The following is a 20,787-nucleotide window of genomic DNA, read 5'->3' as shown; positions in this document are numbered from 1 at the left end:
CCCCCCCCCCCGCCTCCGTCCCCCGCCTTCCGTCCCTCCACCCATCCCGCCTCTGCCCCTCCGTCCTCCGCTCCGCCCAGAGAGAGAGATAGAGGCAGACGGGAGTTTTAGTACCCGGTGGGGCCCTTTAGTATCAAGTGGAGGCTCCACCCGGTACTAATGGGTGACCTCACCCGGTATTAAAGGGGGTCACGAGGGGTTTCTTGGGAACTATTCGTTAGGTCCAGTACTAATGCTCATATTAGTACCGAACCAATACACAATCGGTACTGAGCCTTGGGACGAATGCTCAGTTTTCCAGTAGTGTTCTTGCATTGTCGACCAATCTCATTGTTGCGATCTATCCATGAGAATGGCACTTTGTCAGCTCCTCCATAAAATTGTACCATAAACTCAAACACCTGGGCTAGCTTCATCTCACCGTCCCTCATTCGGCCAATTAATTTCTTGTCTGCTTCTTGAACACTTCGTTGGGACCTCAGCTTCTGCCTTTTATTTGGACTAGCAAGGTAATGATTGTGATGAAGCACAACCTTATACACTATCCAAACCTGTCGTACACACATCTATGGGCCCACCAGAAGGTTTGGACAGTCTTAAATATAGGGTTGGACACCGAAACACATCTGACATGGAGACCATGGCGTAGCACGGCATAGTCTAGATAGGAACTAGTCGAGGATTAGGAAAGTACTCGTTATAATAAGAGTAGAACTCCTCTAACCGTATCCGACTAGTATTATTGTAACCAACCGACGTGTAACCCTGCCCCAAGCAATATAAGGCGAGGCAGGGACCTCCTCCAAAGCAATTCAATCCAACCAACACACAAGATGTAGGGTATTACACAATCTAGCAGCCCAAACCTAAATCTAAATCGTGTGTTTGCGTTTACCTTCAAGTTCCTGATCTGGACGAGCCCCACTAACCAAAACACTACCTCAGGTACCCCCCTCGGCATGCTACTGGGTCTAAACACCGATAAACCCCCCTCCTTGCTAACACTAAACTGAACACGAGCATTGCAACTTGTCGTTGTAGTGTCCTTTGATGACTATGTTAGTCGATGACCTTGACTATTGCAAACTATATGCTTGTGACAGATACTGCCATCTCCTCGGCGCTTTATGTCGCTCTTTCTAATCCTGAACCCAATCTTGCCTGCATATGTGTTGTACATATCATAAGCTTTCTTCTCAGATTCGAAAGACATTCCAACTTCAGGAACAATCAAAGTTTGTCCAACTTTATCAGCCACCCGTTGTATAATGAGCCTAAAATTAAAAGGTGCCTTAGAAAAATATGAAATATTATGATCTCACTTGAATAGTTATTCAAGTTGCTTCAATTACCTCATCTGATGTTTCATTCGCTATTGCTTCTGTAGTGATCGACTCGATACTCTGTGCAACCTACCATGTGCTCGCTGATCAGTACTTCAAGATCCTTGATGATCACACCATCATTATGCATAGCAGGTACCAACAACTGTCCTCCCATGTCGGATGCTAGAGTAGAGGACGGCATCAGATGAGCTGAGGGCACTGTAATCCGGATGGCCGTCTCATCCTCATGGACTCCTACCATGGTGCCTACGTTGTCTAGGACGATAGGAGAGGAGTCGCACTGCCGGCGTCTGCTCGCCCTAACTGATGCGTGCGTGAAGCAATCGTGAGAGTGTGGCGTATGATGAGCCGCTGGATCGCGTAACAGACGCGGGAGTCCAATCTCCCGTGAGCCGAGGGTTGTCAGCCGCGTTTGCCTGTAGTCGGAGCCTCGGAGGACGGAGCCGAGCCGAGCGTGATTGATCTCTACGGGAGGGAGCCTGTGAGCACTGCGAGCAGCAGGGCGTCCGATGCTTGGGGTGTCCACGCGGCAACCATCAGGCGTCAGACTGCACGGACGGAGCTTTGCAGCCCGGCTGCATGGAACTTTTTCCCCTTAGGGACCCTTGGGCATTAGTATGCTTCCTGTAGAAATCATCAAAATAGCGAGGGCCTTAACGTTAATGTGTACTGTATTACAAGTTACAACTAGCACTGGGAGTGGGAGTATATATGAACCTGCTGCGAGTGCAGGTGTGCAACTGCAACCAACCACCTCCATCCTCCTATCAATTTCGTCCGTTGCCTTTGTGCTCCCACCACAATCAAAGCTTCCATTTTTTGCAGTAGCCATAAACGGAAGTGACACTCCAGCTGCTGCCAATCCCATGGATGAGCTCGTCTCCTCCAGCAGCTCTCCCTCCACCGCCCCCATCTTCTCCCCCGCCGGCAACCTCCTGGAGCTCGACTTCGTGTCCTGCGACGTCCCGGACCAATGGATGGGGGGCCAAGACTGGCTTGACGAGCCCCTGGACCTGGATGGCGCCGCGTGGGCCGACGAGGCGGGCTCGGGCGGCTCCGCGTCGGCGGGCAACGCCGACGTGTCCGGCGAGCCGCCGCCCGCGCCGAAGCGGCAGCGCGGCCGGAAGCCCGGGCCCCGGACCAACGGCCCCGTCATCAGCCACGTGGAGGCCGAGCGGCAGCGGCGGGACAAGCTGAACCGCCGCTTCTGCGAGCTCCGGGCCGCCGTGCCCACCGTGTCCCGGATGGACAAGGCGTCCCTCCTCGCCGACGCCGCCGCCTACATCGCCGAGCTGCGCGACCGCGTGGAGCAGCTCGAGGCCGAGGCGAAGCAGGCCTCCGCTGCCACCACGGTGGCGGCGGCCGCCCATCCGTTCGCCGGCGGCGGCCTCGAGGAGAATCTGGAGGTGCGGATGCTCGGGCGGGAGGCGGCGGCGCTGCGCCTGACGTCGGCGGCGCGCCACGCCCCCGCGCGCCTCATGCTCGCGCTCCGGTCGCTGGACCTGGCCGTGCAGCACGCGTGCGTGTGCCGCGTGGGCAGCACCACCGTGCAGGACGCCGTCGTCGACGTGCCCGCCACGCTGCGGGACGAGCGCGGCCTCCGCGCCGCGCTGCTCCACAAGCTGCAGCGGAGCGTCTAAGCTAGCCCCGTTGCCGAAACGAAGGTTTGAGCTCATCTGCTCCGTCGCCAGATCAAGCTCGCTGCACGTACTCCTCGTGTTTCGTGGCCGGCCGCCGGCGTGGACATACACATACTCCGGCGGCGAATCAAGACGGCTACATGTCATCCCTTGCCTGTTTCTTCGATTCTCTTTACTACTGATGTCATTGGCGTCCATGTTTGCACATACATAGTGCTGGTTTTTTGTTCCTGGACATGGTTCTTCGCTTCTTTTGAGGATGGCAGCATACTAGTCACTATTGTTTATGTAGTGTGAAGTGTTGTTCCAATTCCTCAGCATATCCATGTACATGTCAATCATTAATATGAATTCTCAATGGCAACATATGCTGCAAAGGGGTGCGGTTCTGATTTGTTTCATTAGATATATATGTGAATTTTACAAGTCTGAGATTTGTTCACGCTTGTAGTGGATTTAAATTTGAAAAGAGAATCACAATGTTATACATATGTGTAGGCCTTTTTGCACAGGATTCAGTGGTTTAATTAACCGTTTCAGCTAGCAAAATCATTATTGTGCCCGTTAAACTTTGGTAATGTTGCAGTATCCTTTTATGTTGAAAACACTGTGATTTCCTACTGTAACATGAATATATTTTAATAACCAAATAATTTACATCAGTATTTACTAGTTCTTTTTAGGAAAGAAGCCAGAATAACAATGAATGCAAACTTCTCCCAAAGTTCCAATCCCCAGCTCCCTCAGCTACACATTTACTTACAAGTAGGTATATAGGTTTTGATGAATTCGAATTTGCATTATACTTTCGACATCAAGTATATATAGCAATCATCAGCATCTAAGTTAGCCTAGTTTGTCGTTTCAGAAAAAAAAACTAGCCTAGTTTGTGATGATATACTGTCAAATCTGTGTCCCATCAAATAGCAAATAATTCGGAGTTGCAACTTGCAGAGTGTACCACCTCCATCCCTGTCGTCACCTGGCTGCCCAAAACAGCATGATTCTACCCGATACTACAGCCACAGCCACAACCACAACCGAACCCTGCCATTTTGAGCAATATGTGTTGAAGGGAAGTGAAAGAAGACTGAAATAATGTGCTCTCCGAGATCGATGTCCGCATACTCTAGCTACGATTCGCTCATGGCAATCAAAGTTACCAATACCATGTGTAACAGCTCACGGGCCAATTGGACCAACAATTTGAATACCGTGCATGAGTATTGAGTTATGATAGCTCTAAAATATTTCCAAATAGGAAGTGAATATACAAACACAACATGATGTCATATTTCGGGAGACATTGCAACCTTAGGTTTAACCCGTTTACAGGAAGTGAGAACGAAAACGTAAGCAGCTTGCAGTGTAGGTGTGGCCTACTCAACGTGGTGAGTGAGCATTAACCATGTTATAATGCACGTCAGTTGCCAGAGGTGTCAACATTTGCGTGCCATATAACAGTCACACAGTTTATGTTAATTTGTTGCTAACTTTTTTTTATAAAAAAAAAGAAAGAAAAGAAAAGGGACCAGCTGGCTAAGATCTCCTCCAACAATACCATATCAGCTAGCTCATAGGAGTTCGCCTATCATTTTGCTTACATGGAAAAGAGAGAATGTGGGGCGAGAGGTATGGTATCTCTTCTTGAAGAGATAGCTCGAGAGAATGGGCTTCATATTTTATCAATATAAGAGAGATTGTGGGAACTAAGATGCTTTGAACAATGTGCTATGAGATAGATTATTGGAAAAGTAATATCTTTGCTATCTCTTTTATGAAGCTTAACCATTGGAGAAGGCCTAACTGTCCCGGGGGTGCACCGCAGCGACAGCATCACCAGGCGACGAGCGCACGAGACGGGAGGAACTTTACTGGCGACAGTGCTGCACAGCAGGCGTGGTTCTGCAGCTACCACCGCGCGTAGAATTTCTGTTTCCCAATCTGCTCCACAGTGCTATGGATAAGCTCGTCTTCCCAGCCCAGCTCCTGCTGCTGCCCTCTCCTTCACCGCACAGTCCTTGTATGCGCAAGCAAAGCTGCTAGTGCGCTTAATTCCACGCCGAACTGGATGGTATTGGCATCCAATAGAAATATACCACCTCTTCCTCCATTGCCTTCACTGTCCGTGAGTTCTGCTGGCTCTCCCTTTTTTTTCTTTTTCTTTTTTTGGGAAACTGCTGCCTCTCCAATCATATGATTGTGTTCTCTGCTTGAATCATGCTGAGGGGACACTTGAACACTTTTTCCTTCGGTGTAGTTTTGCTGAAGGAAGCTGGGCGACCATTGGCCTCTTTCCTTCTGACCAGGACAGTCATCTAGCTAGAAACTTTTGTAAAGTTTAGACAGTAGCTGGATGCTCCCTTATTTATGAAAATCATCCTCCTCTTGTGCTGGGCAGTACCTGATCTTAAAAAGAATATATTGGCAAGAATATGCCGTCTCTTCGGAAAAAACTCTCTTCACTTTTCTCGTACGAATGTACGATCATCCCTCGTCCGTGACTGCTGACCGGCCGGTAAGACTGGGTAGCTCTCAATGCTCACGATCTTTTTGGGCCAATACTGTAGGGTTTTCGCGACAGCCATATGACTTCTGCAGGAACCTCAATCCGGGTTATTTGCAGAAGAAAAAACGAACAAGTCGTCATTTGTGTACAGAAATTAAAATGGATTGATGGACATGGACACGTACTGATGGTTATGTGTGTGACACGAGCTAGCATAAGAAATTTCTTCTGGGCGGCCAATCTTTTTCACCGGGTCGATGTAGTAATACGCAAAACGTGCTTGAAAAGGATTCTTGTGATCGCGAGCAAATGGTTGATTAGTCCGACGATGCAGTCGCATCAGATGCACAGCGCAAAATTAATAGCCTGTTTGCTGACGGTTAACTTTTATGTGCTCTTGGCCACTAGTAATTAATGGATAAAAGAACATCTGGATTGAAAGGCAATATTGATGCTAGTAGTTTCATAATGAATAATACTTTCATATTGTGAAAGGATATAATGGTTAGAGCACTTGAGTAGCACTAGGTTCGGGTTCGACTTCCTATGGAAATATGGGTGGCAGTCTAGTTGTTGGAAGTATTTCAAGATTTTTGTACCAACTCGATGTAACAATCTTGAAATTAATCAAAACTTCCTTTATCAAAAAAATCTAGCTTGTAGACCATATTGATGTTTTAAATGATATATTCTCTCCCGTCGTCAAATAATTGTCGCTTCAAATACCGACGTCACCAAAACACTACTTTTTATAATAATTAGTAGTACTAAACATATTCAAGATATACCAATTTTTTTTGATATTTTGGAACCACTATTGAAGGTGAATCTAGCAATACCATTTTTTGAAGTTAATTTGAAATATTCAAAGAGATTATTGTGAAAATTAAAATATGTTGACGACATGACTTTCGAAAGGATAATTATTTGGAAACTAGAGGGTGCATGGATTCTAAGCATCTTTAAGAAACTGGACCACCAAATATCAAAATTGATAAACCGTATGTAGACATCGTGTCTCGCTTAGCAGTTCCTCCATTATATTGAAAGACTAATTAACTAAAAATACGAGCATACGTATTGGGCCGAAGCTAGACTAGAGCATGAGTGGATAGATTTTGCCATACAAGAAATGTAACCGAGTGACACGCAGTCCACAATTGATTGGAAGCCTCGTATTGACACTCCACACATGATTGCTAGTGATCAAAGTGCCACGTGGATTATTTTCTTGATGCTTTCTCTGCACCTTATTTATTAGGGTTAGGGTATGGATAGATTCACCTTCAATAGTTGGTTCCTCGGAGCTTTGAGACGCATGTGTACCTCAAAATGGCAATGCACAGTTCCTCGAAATATACATGTCAACACAATGGACACTAAAGTTAGTTTCCTTTTCCATTCTCTTAGCTAGATAAACTTTTAAACCCCTAAAGTCAACAAAAAAGCTAGACGATATCGTGACTTGGACGGTCTACTCTCTCAAAGATGCTTATAGGGGTAAGATATGCACAAAAGCGTCCATAGAAGTGAGTGTGTTCATATATCCGCATCTCGAAAAAAAAGAAAAATTCAGAATTACATCCGTATGTACTTGTATTTGCTTCTAGAAGCCCCGGACGAAAGGAAGGCCAGCAGCCGTCCAACCCCGTCAAAATCACGATGGGAAATGATTAAATGAAACCAGGCCCATCACGACAGGAACAGCCCACGCCACATATATACAACAAACTCGTGCCCGCTGACTCTTCAAAATTGGGCCTAGCTGCTATTGCTGGCGCCCCCGTACTTACTTCGGCGTCCAAAAACACCCCCAGAAAACCTCGGATTCATATCGGATGTTCACTTAGGGCTTTTGCAGAGTAAATTAGCACAATTGCGAGGGCCTTAATGTACATCAAACAGCACTACTATACAGTATGCAGTCTATTTATTACTCCTATATGCCGGTGCATCATATAGAAGACCAAACCACAACTATCAGTTTCGAAGATAACCATAAAAAGGGACGTGACACAGTAGCAGCACCATGGATGAACTCGTCGTCTGCCCCGCCTCCACCGCCTGCAGCTCCCCCTCCCCGGCTTCCTTCTTCTCCACCGCCGGCCACCACCAGCAGCAGCAGCAGGAGCTCGACTTCGTGTCCAGCGAGGTCTTGGAGCAATGGCTGGCGATCGACGACTGCATGGACGACGAGACCCTGATGGACGGCGCCGCGTGGGGCATCGAGGGCTCGCGCTCGCCGGGCAACGATCTGTCCGGCAAGCCGCCGGCACCTGCGCCCAAGCGGCGGGGCCGGAAGCCCGGGCCCGGGACCAGCGGCCTCGCCCTCACCCACGTCGAGGCGGAGCGGCAGCGGCGGGACAAGCTCAACCGCCGCTTCTACGAGCTCCGCGCGGCCGTGCCCACCGTGTCCCGGATGGACAAAGCGTCCCTCCTCGCGGACGCCGCCGCCTACATCACCCAGCTGCGCGGCCGCGTGGAGCAGCTCGAGGCCGAGGCCAAGCAGGCCGCGGCATCCGCCGTGGCCGCTGCGGCCACCGCGGCGGCGCCCGCCCAGGAGAAGCTGGAGGTGCGGATGGTCGGGCAGGAGGCGGCGGCGCTGCGCCTGACGACGGCGGCGCGCCACGCCCCCGCGCGCCTCATGCTGGCGCTCCGGTCGCTGGACCTGCCCGTGCAGCACGCGTGCGTGTGCCGTGTGGGCAGCGTCACCGTGCAGGACGCCGTCGTCGACGTGCCCGCCGCCGCGCTGCGGGACGAGCGCCGCCTCCGCGCCGCGTTGCTCAACAGGCTGCAGCAGAGCGGCTAGCGGCCGGCCGGCCGGCGCTATCTACTTACATACTACTCGGTGGCCACATCAAGCCGGTTGCATTCTATCTACTTATCATGCATATATTTCTTGTCACGGCAGATGATGCCCATCGTCGTCGTCCGTGGTTTACACAGCTCATGGTGCCTATATTTTAGATGCTGATGCATCGATTAAAAATAATTGATATTTCTTCTGTTCTCAAATATACGATGTTTAGGATAAGGTGATTAGTTGAAAACAAACTAATTGTTTTGTCCTAAACGTCATATATGAAAGAAAACAGGAGTACAATTTAGGGCCGGGGTTGCTTATTTGACAGAGATGGATCGGACTGTACATGTTCTCTGTTGCACGGTAGTGAAATTAATTAATTCATTTACCTGTCCTCAAATCCCCGATCTTTGGACTGTTCTAAAATAAATTGAATAACTGCTCGGTGAACATACTCAATTGTTTATTTGACAGGAGATATATCATCCAAACTTCTTGGTCTTCCTCTTTTGATCATTTGTTGCAATTGTTTAATAAGAACATAATAATGTGCTTAAGACTTGCAAAATGTATATGTGTTAAAGATCCACATGTACATTACACAAGGTTATTTTATTCCATGCATCCACAGAGTATGAGCTATGCATTTGATTAACTTATTGTTTGATGGAGATGGACTAGAACGTGCAGTTCTGGATTAGTCGTGCTCCTTCTTCTTTATTTTGAACAGTCAACTTTCTACATTGGGATCAAACATACAGCCAAATTGTAAATATGACTCGCTATATAAAATTGTAGAATTAGGTTCACATTCCAAAATATTTCTACACCTTTTAGATAATAGAATTTATATTGGCTTTGTATCTATGAATGGTATACATACTTTTTTGAAGGACAAGTCTCACTGTAAGGACTGACGCAAAACAAGATACTGCTGAACAGAAGGGGTGTTGCACCTCCATCCTAAAAAAAAAAAGACATTCTATGATTCAAAATTTTTCTAAACACAAGTCATTTTACCTTATTTGGCATGTGCATGTGCACGCGATGAAAAATTTGCACCAAATATGGCTAATACATAGGTGCAATCAATGTCATTTTACTTTGACTTTGACGTTAATTTATCCTAAAAATCCTAAAATGATTTTTTTGGATGGACGGAGTATATATACATCATTTCTTGTTACAACAGCAGCTTGTATATTACTTATTGAGGTAATCAATCATGGGCCATTGGTGATGATAGATGTCATCAGATACCTCTAGCTTTTTTCAAAAAAAAATGATTCAAGATTCATACGTGATGACATTGCATATAGCGTTCATCATCGTTAGAGCATTTCCAGCAGTCATCCCATATATCATCCCCAATGAGTAGTTATTGGGGCTACCTCCATACCAATGAGTAGTTATTGGGGCTACCTCCATACGACTTTCTAGCATATTGAGGGGAATGCATTTGCAGTCCTCCATTAACCTCATATATTTCTATATATATTTGTGCCAAACACTAGATCCTCTCCAAAGTAATCATCCATAACCTTGACATGACCAGCATGTTTCTTCAGACAAGCCACTGAACGCCTTGGTACACAACCACTATTCTCAGGCCGCTTGCTCTCAAAGCTAGTGAGCAAAGCCATGGAAAACTCAAAGTAATCATCATATCCGACGAAATGTCATAATAAAATTTAACAACACAAGCAAGCTCCCCTGCACACAATCCATGGAAAAATCACCGCACATCGATCAATATATATTGTTGATTGCATCATTTGAAAAGTCAAGATTAAAACATTGCTTGCAGTAGTAGAAGAATTTCATGAAGCAACCTTAAGGGCGGCAATGGAACTCGAACACCACCTAGGAGATGAGGGAGGTGAGAGGGTGCAGCATAGGGACATCTTTTGCAGCGCGGCGGCTTAAGCTTGCGGTGGGGTGGTCCTCCGCTCCGGCGAGCTTAGGGTGGTGGTTTGGTGTATTGATGGTAACCGCGGAGGTCGTGCCAGCTGCCTTGGGGAGGCGAATGCTCGCGTCCGAGTGGTGGCGGGCCTCTTGTGAGCGACGGGCGTTGCTCTGGCGGGTGGACGGTGGCCATCGTGTGCGATTGTGCGTGGTGTGAGCGAGATGAGGAGAAAAAAGCATATGGGTTGGCGCCAGAATTTTTAGGGAGCGAGGTGGAATCTCTCTTCTATTTTGACAGTTGGGATGGATTATTGGTGATATAAAAATACTAGAGATAAGATAAGGTTTTGGGGACTGCTGGATCGGAGCACCTAAAACTCCAAATACTTAGCACCTGCTTTTATGATGGAGAGCTATTAGGAGACCGATGGAATCTATATTACATATACTAAAGCTCCTAGCTTTGGAGCTCCCTGGTGAATTCTGGCGTGGGATCCACATATTATTTAGAGGGATCCATGTGGGATCCGCGTATTATTGAGGTGGGATCCACATGGGATCCAAGGCTCAGGTGGGATCCACGTACTTCCTGGTGGGTTCCACATATTATTTGGTGGGACCCATGGTACTTTTGAGGACGTATAAAATATATTTAATTTTCCCCTATGTATGAAATAATGACTAAACTTTGTATACTACTAGCCCTACTAATTTTTGGACTTAGCTTTCAGTTCATAAACTCGAAAAATATGATTGAATTATTCATTCATTGCTAATTTTATCTAGAAAAAGTCTACGTAACCCCCAACGTATCAAGGGTCGACCACATCACCCCCTTCAAGTATAAAACCGGATGTTTAACCCCCTCACCTTTGCAAAACCATTTAAATGACCCCCTAGGGTGGTTTTCATGGGTGGTTTTGCCAAGCTGGAGTGTTGAGGTGGATTATGTTGCTGATGTTGACCGCTTACATGTGGAGCCCGCGTGTCAGTCTCTCATCTTCATTTTCTTCCTCTGCTCTCTTTGCCGTTGCCTGCCATCTGCCCCTCCCTCACCCTTGATGTCATACGTGGTCTACCCCTCCTCGACCTGCACCACCACCCGCCATCCTCCTCCTCCCTCACCCGGGCCACCACCTGTCATCCGCCCCTTCCTAGACTGTACCGCTACCCGCCGTCCACACCCTCCCCCAAGAGCAAAAGCTCGGGAGCTTTGCAATGGCGGACGACAGCTCTGGCAGATCAAATCGCCGGTGCTTCGGGCAACTGGGACTACGATGGAGCGTTGTTGTGTAGAGAGGAGAGGGAGAGGGTCACGTAGGATGGCTCACTGGAGGCAGGTATGGACGGAGATGGCTAGACGGCGACGGAGCCTGGGCGGCGGCCGGTCTTCACGGAGCTTCGGCAAAACGACGACATCGACTGGTAGAGCACGTGCGGCTTGATGTCGCGAAGCTCCTGGTGGCGTTGGCATGCCTTGGCGTGCTCGGCACGATGCGAATTGGCATGGCCATGGCAGCGGCTCCTTCGGCTTCGGTGGCGGCAGCGGCTTCAATCGAGCGGGCGGCGCTCCGGCGATGAGGAGGTGTCGAGGATCGGCGATAGAGCTTCAGCTAGCTGGTCGTCGCGGAGGTCCAGGCGGAGATGGCCGGCGACCCTCTGCTCGGCCCCGCTGCTTCCAACGGGCTGGCAGGCTGATGCGAGCTGGGGAGGGGAAAGAAAGAAACTTGACTTGTCCACTTAAAAGGAGGGCTCACATGTCCATGTCAGCATCTCAGTCCACTTCAGCACTCCAGCTAGGCAAAACCGCAGGAAAACCACTATAAAGGGGTCATTCAAATGGTTTTTCAAAGGTGAGGGGGTTAAACATCCGGTTTTGTACTTGAGGGGGTGATGTGGTTGATCCTTGATACGTTGGGGGGGTTATACGTTGGGGGTGTTATGTAGACTTTTTCCAATTTTATCTTTTACCTCTATCAAAATCAATCCGTCAAAGTCAATGAATTACTAAGCAAAAAAGTTATACAACGCTCAAATGACCATTATGATAAGAAATTGTTTGAATTTAATATTGAACGTGATCAATTTGATTTGGTTCGATGCATCAATGTGACGCTACTTTGAGTACAGTAGAATAACAAATTTTCATTTCATCACCATTTCAGATTAACATCTTAGGCACTCATCGCGTGCCAACCTGACTAGTTGCTCCTATGATCAGTGTCACTTAACAAGCACGGGCAGAACGCAAGCACCCATCCGAAGTATGGCCACGGAACAGTACGGCTTCCGGCGGCGGGAGCCACGCCTCGAACGTTCACCGATCCATCAGTTGAAGAGAAAGTTTGTCTGAGGCTCAGAAAGCGTGTCTCCTCCTTGCTGCTGACTCATGCTTGCGCGGCGCATGCGTGGTTGGGATTGGCCGGGGCTGATGTTCTAGTGGTTTCCCGTGAACCTCGTGTCTGAAAACCAGATGCAGCCTGCTGCTGCTGCACGGTTGTCTGAACTTTCTTCCACGGCCAACGCATGCAGTAGGCACACAGGTTTCCGTAGCGTCTCTATCTCTCTTTCTCTATCCGAGTCTCTCTCTATTCCTGTGTGTGCGTCCGTAAGTGTCATCTCTCTCCCTCCCTCCATCTACTCCATCAGTACAACACTTTGGTCTGATCCTGAAGCTCTCATTGGGCAGCCTGGGTAGAGCTCAAGAAAAGTCTAGGTAGCTAGAACATAAAGCTTGCCACTGCCTGACGGTAATGTTGAGTTATTGACCTCTCTTCTGGCGATGGTATTTTTTGGGCAAGCTGCTAGGTCCTCGGATTTCACGATAGCCTAAGATCTCTGCAAGAACTACGTGACAAGAGATCTACTCCTACAGAATGGGTTGATATATGGTCCATTCGTCCTGTTTGTGATAAAATCCGTGAAAGCTGCAACGGGGGCCACAACCGTAATTTGTAAGCTTCTTAGTTCTCACACGGCCGGATAAGATGTTTCTTTGATTTGTGAGCTTAGATGATATTTTCTTAACTATCCTAGTTAATTGTACTGAGTCTGATGCTTTCAGTAAATCTCTAGCTGCATGCATGAGCTTGTGTATATATGACGAGAGGCGCATGTATCTTCCTTCCTATCCATCATCCTTCTTCTTCCTTGCCGTTCTATCCGATGTATAAATTCATGTTGTTCACTAACTTGTTGTTGCAAGCCTATGAAAAAAATAGTATATAGTGGCTGAGATATATTAATATAATACGGCGTATAAATTCTCTAATATAGTATGTGTACACCATATAGAACTTGGGTCAGACGATGCTGAATTGAATGATTGTAAATGTACTATATATATGCTTCTCCAAGGCTCGGATGGAGTGCGCCTTAGTGGTTTGGCTTTTCAATGGTCGTGCTCCGGTGGGAGCAAGTCGGGCGATTTCGATCACCTTTTATATGTGATTTTCTTCTAATCAAATTTCACGGCAAAACTCTTGCCATCCTTTCGGGAAAAAGACCCGGTGGAAACAAAACTAAAGCACACACCAAGCTAAAGCTACAGTGTATATGCATAGATCGATCAAAATCATCATGGAAGCTAAGATGGAATCCTGTCCACTCAATGCCCGTGGACCACATAAGGGGAACATCCGCTGTTCACGAGTCCCCACCACCAGCCCACACCACCACGTACAGAAAATCTCGTGCAGCTGACTTTTCTAAGTTTGGTATCATGGCGCTGATTGGCTGCATAACTAGCGGGATGGCATGCATAATTGCGATGCTAGGATGCGGTTCAATACTAGCGCAACTTAACTTGCATTGTAGCCTTCTCTTCCATTTCACCATTATGTGTTCATCATCGCTAGAAAGTATCTGTTCCAGCATCAATGATATGCGAGCTACGTCTTGTATCCTTCAGTACCTTTCGCTACTGTGTCCTGCTCTGCAAATTAATAGTTTAGTCGAAGTTAGGATCTACCATTTCCTCTGTGGATCCTATCTCCTTTGACCTTTCCCATGAACTTATTTTTCTAACTTCTTGTATATGGATCCATGTTTGCAACTTTGAACTTTCTAGAAGTTATTAGCTTTGAACCCTTAAATGCATGAGGTCCAACAAAAAAGTTGGCTTCAATTTTTTTAACGATGGAATGGATGGGTAGAGAAATAGGTACAAAAGGTATTTGGGTTAATTCTTTGCATAATGGCAATGGCGAGTGATTTACTTTAGCTATATTTTACTTGAATAATGTTGCAATTTCTACTACTTCACAGTTAGTGTGGATGCATCTTCGGTTGACTCTGACTACTAAGATTTTGTTACTAGGGTATTAACGTAAATATTCTGTATATAACATGGCATCAAATACTACTTGCCACGATCATAAATGTATGAGGTTTTAGTGTTAGGCACAAAAATGTTGTTGCCTTTCACTTACATTGCAATGGGAAGAGATAGCATTTCTTTTATGAAAAGAGGAGGCAAGAAGTTCTAGGATGACATACATTTGTAAAAAGACAAAATATGTTTCCTGCAAGTTTAGGTCGATAGCATACACACTAAATAAGATTGGAGATCTACCCTCAGTTAGCGTTTAGGCACAAGCTACACCACCAACGTGCCCATATGTACATGAACTGTTCCAACCTAAAATTTAATCCAAGGAGAAAGGTGAGCACCTGTTTAGATTGAGCTAGTTGAAGTTGATCAAAGGAGAAAGGTGAACACCTGTGTTGATTGAGTTAATTGGGACTATAAACCGGTAGTTAATTTGAGTTCTCAAATTAGCACGGGTGCTTGCATTTTACCTAATTTATTCCAAGAATTAACTACATTGTTCTTTCGGTGGCACGCAATGTGCTCGTCTACAGCAAGGCGACTATGGTAACCTCGTCAATCTCAAGATCCGTCCGCTCAGTCTTTTGGAAGTGCTCATAAAGATAGGACTTGCATGCGTGTATCAGTTACAGTGAATGTTTGTACATGCGCTGCGATTCGAAAAAAAGAAATAAACAAAACTACCTTCAGCTATCCATTTATAGAAATAGTTGAAAATGGCATTTATAGAAATAGTTGAAAATGGCATTTATAGAAAGAGTTGAAAAAGGCTAAAAACGACGTAGATTATCACCCCCCGTGATCCCATAAACTACTCCCGGTCTTGGTATCCGGCCACCACTGCTACCAGATCTGGCATTGGTAGCAAACGGAAGCGACACTGCAGCAGCGCAGTGCAATGGATGAGCTGGTCTGCCCTGCCTCCTCCAGCAGCTCTCCCTCCTCGGCCTCCTTCTTCTCCACCGCCGGCCACCACCAGGAGCTCGAGTTCATGCCCTGCGATGTCCTGGAGGGATTGCTGGGCGACGAGGACTGGATAGATGAGGCCCCAGATGGCGTCACGCTCGGTTACGAGGGCTCGAGCGCGCGCTCGCCGGGAAACGACCTGCCCGGCGAACCGCCAGCACCTGAGCCAAAGAGGCGTGGCCGGAGACCAGGGCCCCGGTCCGACGCCCCCGTTCTTAGCCACGTGGAGGCGGAGCGGCAGCGGCGGGACAGGCTCAACCGCCGCTTCTGCGAGCTCCGGGCCGCCGTGCCCACCGTGTCCCGGTTTGACAAGGCCTCCCTCCTGTCCGACGCCGCCACCTACATCACCCAGCTGCGCGACCGTGTCAAGCAGCTCGAGGCTGAGACCCGGCGGGCTGCTATGACCTCCGCTGCGGCCGCCGCCCCGGCGATGGCGGCCACCTCCTCGCTCGGCGTCCAGGCGGAGGAGCTGGAGTTGGAGGTGCGCATGGTCGGCGGGGAGGCGGCGGCGCTGCGCCTGACCACGGCGGTGCGCCACCGCCACGCGCCCGCGCGCTTCATGCTCGCGCTCCGCTCGCTGGATCTGCCTGTGCAGCACGCGTGCGTGTGCCTCGTGGGCGGCGCCACCGTGCAGGACGCCGTCGTGGACGTGCCCGCCGGGCTGCGCGACGAGCACGGCCTCCGCGCGGCATTGCTACACATGCTGCAGCAGACCGGCTGGTAGCCTCGTGCATGGGTCGGCAGGTTTGCGCTGATCTACTCCGATCCGTCGCCAAAATCAGGCACTCCTACTACTCGTGTTTCATGGCCGGCTTGGCATACTCTGGCACCAAATAAAGCTAGCTGCAAGGGTCATCGTGCATCTTTCTTCTCTCTTGCAATGCCGCTGTCTTTGCACATGCATATATTGCTTTGTGTGTTTATATTTTTGGTGGTGGTGCATCTCGACTCAAAAAATAATTGCTAGAATTGAGGGCTTGTTTCAGTGCAACGAGAGGGGTTTAGAATTTGTGCTATTGGATTGGTAGGGAAATTATAGTTCATCATTTGCCTGTCAAGTCCAAAGGTACCGGTGAGATGCTGTCGTCAGCAGTGTTCTTCTTGTGTGGTTCTCGTTCTGAATTTCATGTTCATTGTTTGGTTTCATTCACGGCCGGCACTCTTCATGTGTTGAAGGGTACCACAATGTATATTCGTGATCCAAGCATGGATTACACAACGTATATATCAAGCTGTGTATTTTTGCTTGGCTACATGGAGTGAATGAAAAAAATTAAACACCAAATTTTGGTGGGAGATTAGTGCACTATGTTTGGCTATATATGGCTTCTTCGAAACAACATTGTGTTTGACAAACTAAAAGTACAATTTTTTCATGCAGGCGTTATTCAAACGTATGTACTTATTGGACAAGATTCCTGTGATTGATGCAAAATCAGGAGGATCAAGAATTTGTGTGCCGAACATGCCACGCTTAATTTGAAGAGTACAACAATGGAGGTCTTTGCCAACCATAGATGGATGTTTAGCAAGATCATGCTAAGGGCTCTGATTCTCTTTCATTCAGCATTTTCTTCCCAAGGAACTATATGTTTGATCTTGCTGCAAGTGCAGCTATTGTAATAAAGGAACGGCTAAAACATCTAACGATGTGGAGAGGCTGGAGCTTTGTTTCCATTATCTAAAACTATCTAGCTGTGCATTTGATTATTAACTTCTTGTTTGGTTTAACAAACTTCAGCTCTTCTTTTGAGGATATGTTAATCGCTACTCCCTCTGTCCTAAAATACAAGGCATTATGAGTTTGGTCAAAGCCAAACATTTTTAAGTTTGACTAAATTTCTAGATGAAAGTATTAACATATACCACATTAACTAAGTAAAATATAAAAATATAGTTCATAAAGAAGCTAATGAGGCTTATTGGATGTCGCAATTATTATTCTTATTTTCTATAGACTTGGTCAAACTTTAGATGGTTTAACCTATAAAAAACTCAGGATGCCTCATATTTTTCTCAACATCCCATCTGATGTACAAGTTACTGCTGTCTAACTTTCTCCTAAGTTGGTTCAGAAAAAAATATTTTAATTTCTCAGCATATACATATACATGTACATATACATATACATATACATACATACATACATATATATGTGTGTGTGTGTGTGTGTGTGTGTGTGTGTGTGTGTATATATATATATATATATATATATCAGTAGCATGTTTAGGCTACTGAAAGAAAATATGAGTTCTCGCTGACATATATTTGGATATCGAGGCATGGTTCATTCAATTTTGTTCACTGCATATATAAATTTAAAAATGCCTAAAAGGAGTTCATGTTGATACTTCTGATAAACTTTGTTACTATTCTTCGATTTTATTTCTTCTTGAAAAGAGGATCACATTATACATGTCAATGCATGCTTTTGTATTGCATCGACTTTTCATCCTTTTTAGCAAAAAGAAAGTATGTACAGCTCCCATCCTCTACACCAAACAATATTCACTAATGGTCTGTTGTGATCACTAAACTACCCCCTTCTTTACTGAATGAATATATTGTATTCAAATATTATAAATGAATAACTACAAAGAGAAAAGGAACCATTGAAGACTACTATATATTTGGCCCCTTCGTTACTGAAGGAAAACAAATAACATGCCAATTAGCTCTATATATAATTAACCATATATAGCAAACAGCCCCCACATGAAATGGCTTCTTCAAGCTTTAAAATGGAGGATCAATTTATCGCAAAAAATTATTATTCCTGGATACCCAATATGCTGGTGCTGCTAATTCTGTTTCAGTTCTGGGTTGGATCAAGATAAGGAGAGAAATATATCTCATGCTTTTTGGATGGTGAGATATATTTCAGTCCTTGATGAAACACAACTGAAACGCAGAAAAGGTGAAACAAAAAGACAATCCTTTCCATGGTTTGAATAAAAGCCACACAATTATAAGCAGGCAGGCACATATTATGGTTGTGTTTTGAATAAAATGAAGACAATCAGAAATTATATCATCATGATATGTAGCCATCGCCATTTGAATAAAATGGAGGCAAAATTAAAGAAATCATTTGGTCCACATGCATCCAAATATATCGTGTCATTGGGCAGGTAGAGGTAGGGCTCACTCATGTCAATTTGTGCATGTTTAGAACACTAAGATACTGTTTACTGTAGTAGTGTATATATAGACCCCATGACAGCGTTTGGGTACGGACAGCGTTAAATTCGTGCAGAGAGAAGATGCCAAACCAGCTGCCCTGCCACAGCCGCAGGAACCGCTGCACAGTTCTTCAGGCAACGTGAGGAGCGAGGCCAAGCTCGCTGGGCGAAGGAAGGACGGCACCTTCTGATAGCTGCCTAAAAGCCAGCTCAATGCAAGGCTTGGAGGCTTGGAGCAGTGGCGCCCCATCGAGCAAGCTCAAAGGGTATCACACTATCACATGATGGATAAAAACCCTTGTGCAGGTACCAACAATGGCTTCACCTCACAGTCACTGCACAGGGCCGGGGCCCCATGGACGGTACATGGCACGGTGCCTTTGGCATGTGTGGGGGCCGGCCGGTGGCCCGCGGCATGCTTGCACGGAAACAACGTGCGACACGAGTCGTCTAGAACTGGTGGCAGCCATTGGCATGGCTCTACAATGATGATGCTTCTAGAAGGGGGGAGAAGAGAGAAATTAGCTGTTTAATTAATTCAATTCAATACATGTCGTTTAGGATATCGACACGGTCTATAAGATGGAACTTTGGCCAATAATATCTTTATATTTCAAAGAAAAGTAACACAGTGTATTGAAAGTATTTTTCATGGTTAATCTAGTAATATCTATCTTACGCGTTAGCAATCTATGTAACTTATTATGTACTGATGGTTCAAGTTAGGAAAATTTGTCCGGCAAGAATTCTAAAATGACATGTATTTATTTGTCCATCCAGCTCAAAAATCATTTTCCTCCTTTGTCAGCTCACCTATTTCCAAAGTGCGTGGTAGTTGGAAATGATACGTCCTCTTCAGGCATGTCTCCTTAGGAGGAGCTAGTGAAGCGGCATCTCGATCACAACTCACAACAGCTGCAAATAGTTGAGTTATTTATTTGTTCACTGACAGGGGTCATGGATCATGGATGCCCTGCATGCTTTTTGGATAGGATCGAAGAACAGGTTCACACCAGAAAGGATTTTTTTTGGCGGGTAAAAGGGCCCTGTAGGTGGTCACCCACTAGCACAGCTATTTTTGGGAAAATAAAAAAAAGCCGCCCGCTGCGCCGCCAACCGCCGCGCCCATCGCCGGCCGCCGCCCGACGTCGCGCCGCGACACCCAACGCGCACTCTTCCCCATCCCTCTCGCTCTCGCTCCCCGCTCCCCAAATGGAGCGACCGCAACAAGCTGCTGTTGCGCGGCGGCCGCGGAGCGGACCATGGCATTGTATGACGCCTGTTGGTTCCACCGCCTCGTGCTGCTCCCATCCCCCATTGCGCCCGCGGCGCAAACTCCGCTAGGGCCACCCGTGCCGCCCCGACCCGGCCCCGCCCGACCGCGCCAGAGCCGCTCCTTGCCCCGGCCGCCTGTACCGCCCCAGCCCTAGCCGTGCCCGAGCCGCCTCGGCCGGGGGAGAGGGAGGAGGAGCCAGCTACCGGAGTCGGATCCAGGGGCGCCGTGGCCACCTCCTGCCGCCGTGCCACGCCGCCCACCGCCTCCTACCCCTTGGCCCTTGGAAGATGAGGTGCGAGGAATGGATAAGGAGAGAGGGAGAGGAAAGGGATAAGAGGGGATGGATCCAGGGAGAGAAGGTTCGGGCTAATGGGAGAGCTTGATTTTGGAGACACGGATCGTTGACGTGGTGGAACGTGTTTCTTTCATAACCTTATAATGAAATTTTGGGCAGCTAAACGATTTTAAATGAAACATTTGTCGACTACAAAATTTTATATCTCGTTAAGCACTACAACTTTGATATAGAGCTTGTTTGCATACATGGTCATTTGAAAATTTTAAAATTCAAATTTTCAAAATTAGAGAGCTTACATGATATTTTGAGCTATTAAACAACTTTAAATGAAAAGGTTATCAACTACAAAATTTTAGATTTAATCTAGATCTAGAACTTTGTTATAAAGTTCTCTTGCTTGAATAAAAAATATTTTAATTTAATAGGTATTTGAGTTGAAGGAAATAATTAATTCAAAATTCAAAAATGTTATTTAAATACTTGGCAAATTATTTTAAAATTGTTTCAAACTTTTACACATGGATATAAATGT

General features: G+C 46.7%; 3 protein-coding genes across 4 annotated transcripts; all 3 read left to right on the top strand.

Moving 5' to 3' along the window:
- Positions 1 to 2,097: 2,097 nt before the first annotated feature.
- LOC101763717 (transcription factor bHLH14) lies at positions 2,098 to 3,504 on the top strand. Its single transcript, XM_004974031.2, has one exon. It carries the CDS (start codon positions 2,213 to 2,215, stop codon positions 2,984 to 2,986), a length of 774 nt encoding a protein of 257 aa, XP_004974088.1. The 5' UTR covers positions 2,098 to 2,212; the 3' UTR covers positions 2,987 to 3,504.
- A 3,849-nt stretch (positions 3,505 to 7,353) lies between these two features.
- LOC101764111 (transcription factor MYC2) lies at positions 7,354 to 8,933 on the top strand. Its single transcript, XM_004974032.3, has one exon. The coding sequence runs from the start codon at positions 7,525 to 7,527 to the stop codon at positions 8,302 to 8,304; it is 780 nt and encodes a 259-aa protein (XP_004974089.1). The 5' UTR covers positions 7,354 to 7,524; the 3' UTR covers positions 8,305 to 8,933.
- A 6,409-nt stretch (positions 8,934 to 15,342) lies between these two features.
- On the top strand, positions 15,343 to 17,186 carry LOC101764517 (transcription factor bHLH14). 2 transcript variants are annotated; one of them, XR_002678099.1, is made up of 2 exons: positions 15,343 to 16,281; positions 16,881 to 17,186. XR_002678099.1 is itself a non-coding variant. In XM_004974033.3 (2 exons), exon 1 carries the CDS (start codon positions 15,432 to 15,434, stop codon positions 16,221 to 16,223), a length of 792 nt encoding a protein of 263 aa, XP_004974090.1. In that variant the 5' UTR covers positions 15,343 to 15,431; the 3' UTR covers positions 16,224 to 16,243; positions 16,881 to 17,186. The 2 variants fall into 2 exon arrangements, 1 of the variants encoding a protein (XP_004974090.1); XM_004974033.3 differs by having other exon boundaries at positions 15,343 to 16,243.
- Positions 17,187 to 20,787: the final 3,601 nt, after the last annotated feature.

Source organism: Setaria italica, chromosome VI (assembly GCF_000263155.2).
Source record: "Setaria italica strain Yugu1 chromosome VI, Setaria_italica_v2.0, whole genome shotgun sequence".
NCBI lineage: Eukaryota > Viridiplantae > Streptophyta > Magnoliopsida > Poales > Poaceae > Setaria > Setaria italica.
This window is presented reverse-complemented; position numbering and strand designations above follow the sequence as displayed.